Source organism: Notolepis coatsorum (assembly GCF_963971535.1).
Source record: "Notolepis coatsorum genome assembly, chromosome: 12".
NCBI lineage: Eukaryota > Metazoa > Chordata > Actinopteri > Aulopiformes > Paralepididae > Notolepis > Notolepis coatsorum.
In genome coordinates, this window is record NC_140176.1 from 38,439,747 (window position 1) to 38,455,742 (window position 15,996).

The window sequence follows — 15,996 nt, forward strand, 5'->3', positions numbered from 1 at the left end:
TGTCACGTAGATGAAACGGATCCAACACAAATGTACGAATTAGAAATAGGTCTTTATTTCTACACAGCGATGGTGTGTAGAGCAATCACTTAATCAAATCAATCACATTTATGAATGGGAATTAGTATGCACTTTTATGGCAAGAGTATTCGTCGGTATATCAATAGAGAATGTCCAATCTCTGAAGGCGCAGGTGGTACATATACGACCTGGAATAGTTTAAGGAATAACAGCAATGATACTTTAATGATTATATACTGGATACACTAGGGGGGGTTAATCCGGTCGCTTGTAAGCCGACAGGAGTAGGAAGGGGGGGGGGGTAGAATCCGGCTGCCTCATCCGGCCAAGGGTATCCCAGGTGAACCCACTGTAGTGCCGTTCAATGCGCCGGCGATCCTTGGACCACAGATGAAAGCAGGTGGACTCTTTGTGGGCCGGCGTCCTCCGGTCCACGGAGGAGAGACGTGAAGCGACCTCGTCTTGCAGAGCGTCTCCTCACCTTGCAACCTTTCCAGGGGGGGGGGTTCCAACACACGGCAGTGTCGGGGGTCTTTATCCATGGAATAATCAATGTATACAAAGCATAATCCGTGCCTGGGAAGGCGGGCTGTCGTCGGTAGAATAATCCGGTATACAGGTCCACTCGCTCGTCGGCTCTGGGGCTCCTCGGGTGCAGCTTCACGTGGGGTCAACCACCCTGGATAAGCAGCCAGTTCTCTGCCCGAAACGATGGGGTACTGACTACGGTAGTATTATCACCGTACGAAGCACTATATATTAACAGACTATTATTAGCTTAATAGACTACGTCCAACTCGACGATATAGTGCCAAATATGACTATTCAAATATTAATATACACGATGTCTCAATACCGATGGTAGGCGAACTTGGCCTTACTCCCACACGTGGCGTCGCGGGGAGGCTTTACGTCTGTGACTCTATTGGAGGGTAAGAAACTGGACTGAAAAAGGAAGTCCTACTTTAGTAGCGCAGTATATATACGCACTATGAACAAATAGTCCCATTAGTGGTGCGGTAGCCAGATTCCTACGCGGAACTAGGACTTGTTCGTACATGTTGAGCGGTACGTTTGAACTGGGTCTGGGAGGTATGGCAGCCTGGGACTAAGGTCTCGACCAATAGTAGAATGGAGACTATTATGGGATGTTCAGTAGGCTAGAATGGATATTCAATGCATATTGTACAAGGAATATACAAGGGATATCAGGGAATATTAGAGAATATACAAATACAATTAAATATATATATATATAATAAATATATATATTCGGTTTAATCTGGCCCTTCACAACAGCCACCCCCTGATTGGTCCCAGACCGAATCAGTTAAACAGAGACAGATTAATCGCGTTGTCTATTTACACATAAGGGTTTGCTGTAGGGTCAGTCAACTTCACAAAGTCATAGGGTTATAGGGTCATGGTCATCATCGATTGTGTCTGGGAGTCGGGGCAGTTCTATGAGCCTCGCCACGGGACGGGTGTAAGTGCGACCCTGGACGAGCACTTCAGCTGCTCGGACCTTGCCGTCGGCACCGGTGATCACTTTGCTTACGCGGCCGGCCGGCCACATAGCTCTGGGCAGTGATTGATCAATAATCATGACGACTGTTCCTTCTGTCAAATTGTCTCTCTCCTTTACCCACTTCTGGCGGGTCTGTAGAGACGGTAGGTAGTGCAGTAGGAAACTGCTCCAAAACTTGTCGGCTAATACTTGGCTGTACCTCCACATTCGTCGGCCGTTCGCTTCTTCAGGCCGGTACATTGTCTGGGGTAATGCAGGATCTAGCCGCCCCATCAGGAGTGTGTTGGGGTCTGCGGAGATAACAGTGCTCAATCCACAGAACACAGGCTTCTTATTCTCAGCCTCCTCCTGACTGGCTTCCCTCGGGATAGGCGTGGGCCACTCTCCTTCCGGGAGCTTTAGGAATGCTGGGCCGTCACTGTAGACATTGCGACGGGTGAGGTCATCCAGGGGCATCCCCCGGGTGATGACGTCAGCTGGGTTCTGTTTTGTATCAACGTAGCGCCACTCTGTTTCTCCGGTTAACTCTTCGGTTAAGTCTTGAATCTCGGTGACTCTGACTCCCACGAAGACTTTGTACTTGCATGAGTCCGATTGGATCCAGGCGAGTACTGTCGTGGAATCTGACCACAGGATTGTTCTAGACACCGGTATGGTGAGCTCACGTTGGATGAGCGTGGCTAGGTGCGCTCCGGCTAGGGCTGCGCAGAGCTCTAGACGTGGGATAGATTGTTGCTTGCGTGGGGCTATTCTCGAGCGGGCGAGGACAAATGCTGTGTAGATCTCTCCCCCCCTTTCTTGGGCCCGCAAGTAGGCTACTGATCCGTATGCGACCTCTGAGGCGTCACTGAAGACGTGTAAGTCCATTTTACATGTCTCTGGCCTCACCGTGGGTGGGAAGTAGCTTCGGCGCATATTAACGCCTGGGAGTGAGTGGAGCTCCATCTCCCACTCTCTCCAGGTGGATGCAAGGTGTGCGGGAATGGGGTCGTCCCAGCCCTGGTCCTTGTCCCACAATGCTCGTACAATCATTTTTGCCCTGGTGGTGTACGGTAGAATACATCCTAGCGGGTCATATTGTCGGGCGAGTGTTGTGTACACACTCCGTCTGGTGGTCGGCGCCGCCGCCGGCCTTCCCTGCTCCGTAGTCAGGGGCTTGTGTCTGTAGTGAAGCGAATCTGTTTTGAATCGCCACACCAATCCCAGGGTCATCTCCTGGGCTTCTCCCGGGATTGTAGCCATCCAGGTCTCGCTGCTGGCTGCCTTGTCCTCGGAGGAGAGGCTGTGCAGTACTTGCGGATCGCTGCTGGCCCACTGCCTGAGATCAAAGCCGCCTTTGATCAATGAGGCGCGGAGTTTAATCAGGAGAGCCTCGGCTTCTTCCTGGGTTGAAAGGCTTTGTAGACAGTTGTCTACGTAGAAGCTGTTCTTTACGCTGTGTCGGACCTCTTCGTCCGCTGCTGGGTCCTCTGCTACATGTTTCTGTAGTGCAAATGTAGCACAGCAGGGGCTGCACGTCGTTCCGAAGGGGAAGACTTCCCATTGGTAGATGGCTGGGTGCTCATCTCCTGGCTTCTCTCTCCATAGGAACCGCAACAGGGGCTTGTCCTCCTCTACTAATCTCACCTGCAGGAACATTCCTTTAATGTCCCCGCTGATGGCCACCTTTTCCTGGCGGAAGCGGAGTAGAACGCCGAGTAGGGAGGGGCCGAGTGTGGGACCGGGCAGTAACTCTTTATTCAGATTTTGGGATCCGATCTGGTAGCTGCAGTTAAATACTATGCGGTCTTTACCGTTGTGATGGACCTTGTGGTGAGGCACGTACCACGATTCAGTGGTCTGGTCAGCCTCTTTAATGTCCATCTTTGTGACGTGTCCCGCTGTGATGAGCTTCTCAATCTCAGCGCGGTATACACTCTCTTGGGCGGGGTTCTTGGCTAAGCGCCGCTCCGTGTTCAGCAGGTACCGTTCTGTGGCGTCTGTCTTGGCGTGGAAAGTAGGCATTCCTTCTCGCCGCAGGAGTGGCGTGGCGTATCTCAACACGCCGTTGACCGGGACTCTCTTGGTCCCTGTCTCGAGGAGGTGAATGGCGTAAATGTCATCTTTAGAGCGAATGTCTTTCTTTCCGTTCTTAAAGGGCATTTGTTCCAAGGTCCATAGCCGCTCTACGTGTTGCAGGAGTGCGGTTTCTCCCTCTGTGACTCGGGAGTGGAGACATCTAGTGTCTGTACTTCGGTTGAGAGATTTGGCGAGCGGGCCTTGGAGAGTCCATCCCAAACGGGTCTCGACTGCTGCAGGACAGCCTCGGGGTCCGGTATGAACCCGGTCTATCGGGACAATGAGGTCTGCATGGTCGGAGCCTATCAACAGGGTCGGCATAGCATTGTCTATGAGCAGGATCGGTAACTTGCGCAGATGTACATATTTCTCCATCAGCTTGGCGACGGGGTATGTGTACCGCGACAGTCCTATTTCTTGGCTGGTGAAAGCGTCTGTAATCTGGTACCGTCGCTCAGGCTGGCCGCTTGCTGCGATAGAGAATGAGACATTCTCGCCCTTTATCGTCTTCAAATCTCGTCTTATTGTCCGAATTGTCATTTGGGTTTCGCTTCCCCGCAGCCCTAGCTGGGCCGCAGCGGAGGCGAGCAGAAGGGTCTTCTCTGACCCGTCATCGAGGACGGCGTAAGTGTCCAGGACTTTATTCTGGTAGCTTAGTGTCACACGCACTACTTTTAGGAGTACTCGGGCTCCACTGCTGCTGGCGGGATCGATGTACATGACGCTCGCTTTGCTGCTGGATGGTGCGGGTGAAGGGCGCCGTCTGTTACTGTCGTGAAGTATGTCCAGATGGGCTCCATCGCACTTGGTGCACCTTTTCTTTAAGCGGCATTCGGCTGCCATGTGTGAGCGCGCACAGCGAAAACAGCGCTTGTTGGACTTTATCCATTGACTTGCTTCCTCCGCGTTCAGCTTGGGGAAGGAGTCACATTGCGCTAGCCAGTGTTCTTTCTCACAGTAGGGGCACACTATCTTCCACTTCTCCGTTCTGGAGGGGGTACTGTGGCTCCTGCTGCTCGGTACTGACTCCGATTGGTGCATCACAGTCACCGATCTTCTTCCATCATTTAGTCGTCTGGTTCCTTCTCTGGAGCCAGGGGTGCTCCGTCCGAATGTATCTAGCCGTAGGCTGCTGACTTCTCTCGCCAGGAAGTCTGCTAGATCGAGGAGGTTCGGTTCGGGGCCATTCGGGTCTCGGTGGTCTCTCTGTCGCCTAAAACGCTCCTGTCGAGCGGGCGGCAGCTTCTCCAAGATCCTTTCCACATTTGAGTTGGCGTAAAGTTCATGCCTCCCCTTCTCTCTCTGCGCTCCCAACATCCCTACCAGGGACTGCACTCTGATGGACAGGTCGTCCAGTGCTCGATTGTCTATTGCTGGGGGTAAGCGGTCGATGTGTCGGATCTCCTGGATCACGTAATCCCATATGCGCCCATACCTCTGGTCCAATGCTACCAGCGCTGCTGTGTATGGGGTGGTGGAAGTCGCGTAGGCGAGCGCTATATTATGTGCGCGGGGTACCTTTAAGTGCTTCAGTAGGATGGCGTATTTGTGGCGTTCATCCAATACATCCACCAACATGGTCTCCAGACACATGCGGAGTTCTGTATACTGGGCCCGGTTCTCTTGGGTGAAGTCGGGTACCATAGGCGTGCCAATGTATGACGCTGACTGTGGATACATCGGCGAGCGTTGGGGGAGAGGCCTCCTAGGCGAGTCTCCTCCCGCTCCTTGGTATGGGCTGGTACCGGCAGTGTACCATGGCCCGCTTGTCCAGGTGCTGTTCCTCGGTGCGGGTCGTGCGTTGTGCTCACCCGTGTATAGAGTCGGGGGTCTGTAGCGCAGCTCCGCGGGAGTATAGCCTGGGCTGTACCGGACCTCCTGGTCCGGTAGAGTACTGTGCTGTCGTCGGGCGTGGTTCTCCTCCTCTTCCTCTTCGTCTTCAGTTAGGTCATCCAGTGCTTGTAGTCTCTGGTTTAGCCTCTCCACAGGATATGCTGCTCCTTCCCGGTTGCTAGGTCTCGCTTGGACCGGTGGGGGGAGGTGGTCTGTGGGGGGTATAGACCTCGTCTGTTGGTCAAGTTCAGGGTTGTTTACTCGGCTAGGGGATGCCGCCCTGGAGGTGTGTCTAGACGAGTTCCTGGAGCCTCTGGCGGAGGGAGAGGGTGTTGTCCGTCTGATCAGCTGTTCTATTAGTTGCGCTTGCTGTCTGTCGCGCTCTGCGTCCCGTAGAGCACCAGCAGCTGCTCGCTGGCTGTCTGCTCGGTCTCGGGCCACATTCTCTTCCCTCTGAATGCGTCTTATTTCTAGACGTATATGCTCTTCTTCGCTCCGCTGCTGGATCTGCAGTCGGTCGCGTTCAGCAGCGGCGTTCAGGCTGATGAGGAAGGCCTGCTGTAGGGTCCTCTCTGCCTCGCTGGGAGAAGGCGGTTGTATAGGGGAGCCTTCCCTCGGGGTACTCCTTGCGGAGCCTTGGAGCTCTATCTCCACGGTGCTCTCCCCGTCTTCTTCCGTGCCGAGTTCTGTCTCGGTAGCGTTGTATTCCTCCCGGGACTCATCAGGGACTACTTCTTCAGTACTGGCGGGGTGTGAAGTCATGTCTGGTTCCCACTGGTCCCCACCGTGAACTTGGTCAGTTACATTAGAACCCGTAGGGGCCTCTATGGTCGGGGTAGTCTGGGCGTTGGGGTTAGACATACTTTTACTTTCTAGTTTTACCGCGTTTACTGTTAGTAGAAGACTAGGTTGTTGACTGACAGCGTAAGCCTCTAAGTACTGAGGGAGCCGTCGTTCGCGCTGCGGGCGTTGGTTAGGAGGATCGTTTCGTGGAGTGTTCATCATAGGCCATTTCAATATTAATAACACTATATTAATATTACACTAATTACCATCCGGCTCGAAGGACCAATTGTAACTGAGGGGTACAATTCCCTGACTGTATTACTAGATATGATACTTACTACCACTACCTTTGTACTTAATATTCGGCCACCCAGTACACGGCATAAATATATTATGATGAACACTGTCACGTAGATGAAACGGATCCAACACAAATGTACGAATTAGAAATAGGTCTTTATTTCTACACAGCGATGGTGTGTAGAGCAATCACTTAATCAAATCAATCACATTTATGAATGGGAATTAGTATGCACTTTTATGGCAAGAGTATTCGTCGGTATATCAATAGAGAATGTCCAATCTCTGAAGGCGCAGGTGGTACATATACGACCTGGAATAGTTTAAGGAATAACAGCAATGATACTTTAATGATTATATACTGGATACACTAGGGGGGGTTAATCCGGTCGCTTGTAAGCCGACAGGAGTAGGAAGGGGGGAGGGGTAGAATCCGGCTGCCTCATCCGGCCAAGGGTATCCCAGGTGAACCCACTGTAGTGCCGTTCAATGCGCCGGCGATCCTTGGACCACAGATGAAAGCAGGTGGACTCTTTGTGGGCCGGCGTCCTCCGGTCCACGGAGGAGAGACGTGAAGCGACCTCGTCTTGCAGAGCGTCTCCTCACCTTGCGTCCTCTCCAGGGGGGGGGGGTTCCAACACACGGCAGTGTCGGGGGTCTTTATCCATGGAATAATCAATGTATACAAAGCATAATCCGTGCCTGGGAAGGCGGGCTGTCGTCGGTAGAATAATCCGGTATACAGGTCCACTCGCTCGTCGGCTCTGGGGCTCCTCGGGTGCAGCTTCACGTGGGGTCAACCACCCTGGATAAGCAGCCAGTTCTCTGCCCGAAACGATGGGGTACTGACTACGGTAGTATTATCACCGTACGAAGCACTATATATTAACAGACTATTATTAGCTTAATAGACTACGTCCAACTCGACGATATAGTGCCAAATATGACTATTCAAATATTAATATACACGATGTCTCAATACCGATGGTAGGCGAACTTGGCCTTACTCCCACACGTGGCGTCGCGGGGAGGCTTTACGTCTGTGACTCTATTGGAGGGTAAGAAACTGGACTGAAAAAGGAAGTCCTACTTTAGTAGCGCAGTATATATACGCACTATGAACAAATAGTCCCATTAGTGGTGCGGTAGCCAGATTCCTACGCGGAACTAGGACTTGTTCGTACATGTTGAGCGGTACGTTTGAACTGGGTCTGGGAGGTATGGCAGCCTGGCACTAAGGTCTCGACCAATAGTAGAATGGAGACTATTATGGGATGTTCAGTAGGCTAGAATGGATATTCAATGCATATTGTACAAGGAATATACAAGGGATATCAGGGAATATTAGAGAATATACAAATACAATTAAATATATATATATATATAATAAATATATATATTCGGTTTAATCTGGCCCTTCACAACACTCAGTATGATGGAGCTGTGAATGCAAAGAATAAAAGAAAGAAAGACAAAGAAAGAAAGAGAGAAAGAATGAAAGACAAAAAGAAAGAAAGAGACAAATAGAGAAAGAAAGAAAGAAAGAAAGAAAGAAAGAAAGAAAGAAAGAAAGAAAGAAAGAAAGAAAGAAAGAAAGAGAGAAAGAAAGAGATAAAGAGAAAAAAAGAAATAAAGAAAGAAAGGAAGAAGAACTACTCCTCCCTTGTTTCTTTTTTTTGTACATGTGTTTATTTGTTTTTTTGTTTATGTGTATCATTCTTAACTGTGTTTTTATTGTATTATTAATATATATATATTAGGGATGCTCGATATTGGCTTTTTTACCGATACCGATATACCGATATTGTCCAACTCTTAATTTCCGATACCGATATCAACCGATATCACATTTGAATGCCAATATCGGCCGATAATATCGGTAGGCCGATAATATCGGACATTATTTTGTGTATTCCTGTTGGGGCCTCTTGGACCAGATCAACATTGTAAATAAGCAGTGTTGGGCAAGTTACTTTTAAAAAGTAACTAGTTACAGTTACTAGTTACTTAACTAAATTACTTACTCAGTTACAAATTATAAAAGTAACTAGTTACTTCAGAAAGTAACTATTGCGTTACTTTCAAGTAATTATTTTACATAAACAACATACACAAATCTAAACTATTTTAATGTTGCTGTGGGACAAAGTGAGACTAGCCTCCAATCAAATGCCATGTATGTAGATATTATAATTACTATGTTTATATAGTGGATCATACAAATACAAACACAATAGATGTTTTGGAACTTTTGATATGAAATACACCTCAACAGGCCACAACTGGGCAACATTAAATTATGCTTGTTACTATACCAAAAATAAATAACAAATATATACTGATTGATTGAACATTTTAATTAACAGATTGCCGAATGGGTACAGTACAGTACAGCTCAATACACACAATTGTTAAGGGGATGCAGATCAGAGAAAGACTTTCGTCTTGTTTACATCAGGGTCCCCCATTTTCAATTCATGACATTTATGACATACACAACATACAGATATAAGAATCTAATCTAATCATCTAAACAAATCTAATCATGACATTTAAGACATGCATGACATACAGATATATATATCTCTGAGCACCTGTCCTGAAGACTGTGCTATTAACACTTTTGCGGCCACTGGGATGAGTCTAATTAATCTCAAGAGGACCAGGAAATGTAAACAGATGTGGGGCTGTTTGTAGAGCTAAATCTATACTTTATAGTATTGCTATCTGTCCATTCTCATTGTCCATTGAGACCATAAACCGTCCCTTCAAAATGGCTTAAAGAAAAAAAAATGCATCAATACGTTCTCATTTTATAGCGCCGTGAATATAAGCGTTATACCGGATTTGGTCTAGTATATTTCCTGGAAGCCGAGATATAGGGCTAATAGCTAATAACGTTAAATCCAATGGTATTTCGGTTATATATACGCTACAGTTAAAACTCAAACTGCATACAGTATGATCGGCACGATCCTCAAGCATGTATGCATGAAAGGGGGGGGGGGGGCGGGGGACGTCGTTTCTGATTATTGATTACCAATAACCGCGTTAGCCTCATTAGCCTCATAGGCCGAACGCCTGGTTGAGTATCATAACAATTCCCGATTGGGCTGTACTTTACGTGAAAAAGATCTTACCCCCTGAGCATTTCCCCATTATCGATCGCCATCTGGTAGATCGATATGTCCATTGGTTGATGATAAATCCCCTAATTCATGGTGAAATCTGCGATGCAAAACGTAATCCAAGGTACAGGCTACACATATAGAATCCAGCTACTGGAAACTCAAAAAAAAAAATCAAAAAAAATGAATGCTCCCTTCAGCCACAGTTTCAAGTTTCAAGTTTCAACTTTCTTTAATAGTTGTCATACAGAAGTACAGAAAACTTTTATACAAAATGCTTCTTTCTGTTATGCTCCAGAGACTGTGTTAGACAAAAGATAAGTATGAAATAAAATAAAATAGTATAGCATGTAAAAATAGAAGTAAAAATAGAAGTCACGTACGTAGACACGGTGTTCAGTATATACATATGTACAATGTTCGATGCAGAATAGAGTAACTGAGTTACCATACAATATACAATATACTATGCAATATACTAATATACAATACTATATAGTGCAAAGCAGAAATGGGATGAGGTACAATTTAGGTACAATTTACAGTAAGGTGTACTGAGGTATGGGTTGTAGTGCAAATCCTTTACCAGTGTGTTTAGGTGTTCTAAAGTGTGGAGAGTGGGTGCTGCAGTGTGTTGTTTGTTTAAAGTGAGTGTGTGTGTGTGTGTTGTGAGTGCATTTGATGGTTGTTGCATAGTGTTATTGTTCGTTGAGCAACCCGATGGCCTGGGGATAGAAGTGCACACTGCATTATCGCGATAACGCCCCTAAGAGGATCTGGCCGGTATTGCACCTTCTCGAATTCAAAGAGTAGGGTAAATCTGCAGTGCCGCTTGGCGACCTTGAATAGGTTATTAAAATGGAAAGAAAGAAAGAAAGAAAGAAAGAAAGAAAGAAAGAAAGAAAGAAAGAAAGAAAGAAAGAAAGAAAGAAAGAAAGAAAGAAAGAAAGAAAGAAAGAAAGAAAGAAAGAAAGAAAGAAAGAAAGAAAGAAAGAAAGAAATAATGAAGAATGGATGCATGAATGAACGATTGGTTTACATACAGTAGCACATCTGACACAAAATCGCAATGAAGCACTACTGTATCCTAGTGTTTTGGAATGAACCCCCTTCAACGATGCTTGAAGCGTAGCGTTTATGCTGGGAATGGATATAAAGGGCATGATTTATTGCAGCGCATGCTGTTCCAAATGGCTCACAGAGATATTCTGTTTTCATTGTGTGGTCTTCGTTTTTTGGCTTTCATGGAAATGAACAGGGCAGTGGTGCTGCAGACACAATTGGACCAAGTTCCAATTTATGGGAGAGAGAGAGAGAAAGAGAGAGAGAGAGCGAGAGAGAGAGATGGAGAGAGAGAGAGCGAGAGAGAGATTGTGTTCCTGACTTCTGCCAAAACTATGGGTAATGAGTGGAAATATAGTTGTATGGGCAATATCTCAAAAGCTCACTCAACCAAACAATGAGACATTAATACACACAATATTAATGGAGGGAAAGAGGGAGAGAATAAGACTCATTTGTAATCTAATCAATTTGAGAGATGAGGAGGGCTGCGAGACACACACTCACACGCACACAGAGATGCAGTTGTTTTAAAGAGGACGTATACATGTGTACGCACGGGCGTCACGCACACACCGAAAAAACCTCTGCTGTTCTAATGAGAACATCCATCAGTTGACTAAGAGAGCTTTGAAATCCAAACTGTTGCCACTGAAGGCGAACATCAGTCTTGGATTAAACTCTGTCTCTCTCTGGCATTCATCCTCACGACTCAGTACAGTCTATTCAGTCACAGGGTTGTGTTGAATTCATAGGGAGAGACGGGACTGTCGCTGCCTGTACGTTACTGCAAGCTTGGGTGTGAGGGACCCCACTGTCACTCATCCTTCTGTCCAGGGGTTCCGACCCGTCGTCCCCCAATAATATCAGAGTACATACAGTGCAATAGTGCAGTTCTGAATTATGAAACAGTTTAAAATCTGTAATAAAATATGTAATACAATCTGTAATACAATGTAATAAAAGAGTAAAATAGAATAGACAGAGTAAAATAGAATAAAATAGAATAGACAATCAAGCAGCGGTGTATTAAAAGGCTACGGTGAAGAGGTACGTTTTTAGATAATTTTTGAAAATATTTATGAATAAATTAATGAATGAATAAATGCAAGGCGTGTGCAGTAGAATGCAAATCTCCGTCAGGCCAATGCCAGCTGTTAAAAATGCCGGCCTTGCTATTGTAAAATGCAAGACGGGGCCACAAGGAGACATAAAAAGGTCTCAATCAGGCACTACAGTGTCTCAATTACTGAACTATTGTAGAATACGCAGGACAACCTTCTCTGATCAGACCTTTGTGATCACGGTTCAATGTGAGCAATGTAACCAATGTTCAGAACAAAGAGAGGTTGATATTTTTGTTTGTTGTATTTTGGTCGATTATGTGTTGGTCAATTGACCTATCTCAAACCCTGCCCTGTTTTTTTTATCCTCGAATCACAGCTGTTGCTTCCCTCTGAGAAAGGAAATCAACAGTTATGAATGGAGGATCAAGAAAAGAGGGCGGGGTTTGAGATAGGTTAATCACATTGAAAATCCAACAAAAATAAATGTAACAGCTGTGCACAGTAGAAATAAAGGCAAGCTGTAAAGAGGTTCCATGTGGCTGGGTGTTCGCGGGAGAGCGCGAATGATATGATGACGAGCGTGAACGGACAGATGTGCTCGTTCAGATGTGTGAATTTGCACCTGCTCCCATTGGTCCAGCTGCAACGTGTCTCAGGATCTGTCTTCGTCTCCAGGGTAACGGGGAGAGAGGACATCGATGGCCTCGCTTTCTTTTACGGTCGGTTCTAAAACTTCATCGGCTCTGGACCCAAATTAGATTTATATAGCCACTTTGGGACCAGTGTTCCTAAAACCTACTATTACTCTTGTCATCTAGGGGACACATGCTAGGCACTGACTCAGTTTTAAGAAGACAGGCTTTATGTTTCCCCTTACAGTCGATAAATCAATGAATCGGTCAGTTTGGTCAGAGTCGACTTTGTTAGTCGATTAGTTGATTTCTTTAGTTGTTCATTAGTTGATGCTTTTTTCCATGCTGGTCCAGTTATTTCCTGATAAAATGATCTCTGGTCAGCACAAGATTTAAAATGATAAGCACATCTTCTTAGGTCAATTACGTTGTGTGTCTGTTATTCCTATTCATACTAGGGCTGTTTTTTTAAATATTATTTTTTATGTGTCTATTCAATCTGGGGTTTTTCTTCACAGTTGCAGTTAAAGATTAGGCTACACTAATATTATAATATTATACTGTATAAGACGTCACCATCACTTTCATACCAACCGTGCCCTTATTGGATTATTTATGTTGACGAAACTGATGAGTTATATTCATTAAAGAAAGTTGATTTAATAATGAATGTTATTCAAATTGAGTATTTAGTTTGAGAAAAAAATTAAAAATAATAAAAGATTATTATTATTATTTTTTTGTCACTTGGCGCTGTCAAGTTGGGTCGTGCGCCAGCCGCCACCAGGCGTCTGTCACTCATTGGCTCTAGATTAGGTACTATATAAAGTTCGATTGCGTTCACACCAACAGCAAACGCACCATGGTCCACTTTGAAACGAACCGAGTCCCAACTTTTCAAGAGGACCATGGTTCGGTTGTTTGGTCCTCAAAATAGTTCGGTTTGTGTTCACACCTGTACAAACGAAACGGACTATTGATCTAAAGGGACCATGGTCCACTTAAAGTGGACCAAACAGGGTAGGTGTGAACGCGCCCTTAGACTCACCGTTAATTTAGACTCACCGTTAATTTAGACTCACCGTTCATTTAGACTCACCGTTCATTTTAGAGTCTCACCATTCATTTACACTCACTCTTCATTTAGACTCACTGTTCATTTAGACTTACCATTCATTTAGACTCACTCTTCATTTAGACTCACTGTTCATTTAGACTCACCATTAATTTAGACTCACCATTCATTTAGACTCACTGTTCATTTAGACTCACCATTAATTTAGACTCACCATTCATTTAGACTCACCATTCATTTAGACTCACCATTCATTTAATGTTCTATTTTGATGCTCGTTTTATACTTATTTTATGTCTGAACTTCATGCATTGCTCTTGATCTGCCAATTTTGTGCAAATCTTACGCCTGTATTTCTTTTGCTATTGTGAAGCACTTTGAGCTGCAATTCCTGTATGAAAGGTGCTATACAAATAACATTTATTATTATTATTATTTAGATTCACCGTTCATTTAGACTCACCCTTCATTTAGACTCACCATTCATTTAGACATTAATTTAGAATCAGCGTTCATTTAGACATTTTAGACTCACTGTGTATTTAGGCTCACTGTGTATTTAGACTCACCACTAATTTAGACACACCACTCATTTAGGTTCACCACTCATTTAGACTCAGCACTCATCTAGACTCACCGTTCATTTAGGCTCACTGTGCATTTAGGCTCACAGTTCATTTAGACTGACCACTCATTTAGACTCAGCACTCATCTAGACTCACCGTTCATTTAGACTCACCATTGTTTGTGGTCTGCGTCGCAGTTGCAGTCATACTTGGGGTCGGTGCAGTTCCTGTCGATGCCACAGGCACATTTCTGGATCCCGGGTCCCGATCCGCCCCAGTAGAAGTGCTTCTCGCTGCCTCGGCCCACCCACCAGGTGTAAGGGGTCCCCTCTGTGGAGGAAAACAAACACACCCTCATGAGTCTCTCCAGATCTTTCTTTGGAACCTTGGGTCCAGCGGTGGTCCACCTGCGAAATAGTCTGCATTTTCAAAGTCCTTGTCTCTAGGATAATTAACAACGACACGTCTTCAAGCTAGCAAGCTACACCTTCAGGGTGGATAACTTTACTGAAGAAACATGTTGGTGCATGTTGGGCTTAGTGCCACCCTAGGCGACTGTGATTGGATTGAGAAATACAAACAACCTATAGTGCAATATATATAATTATATAGCAACGATAATGGGTTCTGCCAGACCTTTTTCTCCACAGTGTCTGTTCTGGAGATGGTCTGGCAATGGGAGACTATATTAGTACCGATAAATCAAATGTTTTAAATTGAGAGAGTTTTCCCTCCTACTGTCCAGAGTCACACAGAGTCAGGCAATTCACCCAGGCATCCCATAAAGCAGGGCTTCTCAAAGCGGACACCCATGGGTTCTTGAGAGGGTACAGTTTAATCTCACTAACACTGTATTCACTAGAAATTCACCCAAAGAGAGAATACTATAAGAATGATTATTCTGACCATAGGTGTCACTCTCTCCACAGTTATCTCCCTACCTGCAGAAAAGACAGTTATGGATTTCATGGAATAATTCACATCTAACAACAAATATCTTCTCAGGTGAGGTTCCCTGGAACTAAATAATGTACAAATGAATGAATGAATGATCCTTACATTTATATAGCGCTTTTCTAGACACTCAAAGCGCTCCCCACAATGTAGGGTGGAAATGGCCTCCTTCACCACCACTGGTAGCACCCAATCTTGGGCTACACAGGCTGAATGGCTGCCATACACTGGCACCTGGCACACATCACACTACACAGTGGCTGAATGGCTCAGGAGTCAGGGATTGATATCAGCCAATTAAGGGGGAGGGGTGATTATTAGGTGGCCTTGATGTCAGAGACCTGATTGGGAATTTGGCCAGGAACGTCGGGGAACCCCCTACTCTTTTCGCCCTGGGTTCTTTAATTCAGTCAGGACCTCGGTTTAGCGTCTCATGACGTAATTATGTGTCTATTTGGGGATCCTTCACATGGACATGTGCAACCATCTACCATTCAGCCAGAGGGAAGCCCTCCAAGATGAGCTTTGACACACCACACTCACACGCCTTTTGACTTTTTCCCTGCAGGGACACCTGCCCGGGTCACAGCACCACTGAACCTGTCTCTCTCACATGGGAAGTCGAACACCTACCATTCAGACCAAAGGGGCATCTCTCCACAGCAAGAGGCTTACTAGGCCTCATGCAGAGCCGCTCTACACAGTCCTTACAGCACACGCACACACACACACACACACACACACACACACACACACACACACACACACACACACGCACACGCACACGCACACGCACACGCACACGCACACGCACACGCACACGCACACGCACACACACACACACACTTGCATCCTTCACTTCACTTGTCTCATTGGAGACAAGTGAACAAGAGAACAGTGCTTTAAGAGGGTATATACAGCATCTAACTAAACTGTCCAACGGTTGCAGCTGTGGCCCATTACGAAGATGAATCATCAAATCATTA

General features: G+C 45.8%; 1 protein-coding gene across 1 annotated transcript in view; it reads right to left on the reverse strand.

The window, feature by feature from the left end:
* Nucleotides 1–15,996, reverse strand: part of cntnap2a (contactin associated protein 2a) — a gene marked incomplete at both ends in the record, with an annotated part of 675,314 nt that overhangs the window by 250,531 nt on the left and 408,787 nt on the right. Inside the window, 1 exon segment of the mRNA XM_084325811.1 lies at nt 14,230–14,386. Coding sequence (XP_084181937.1) covers nt 14,230–14,386 — 157 coding nt within the window.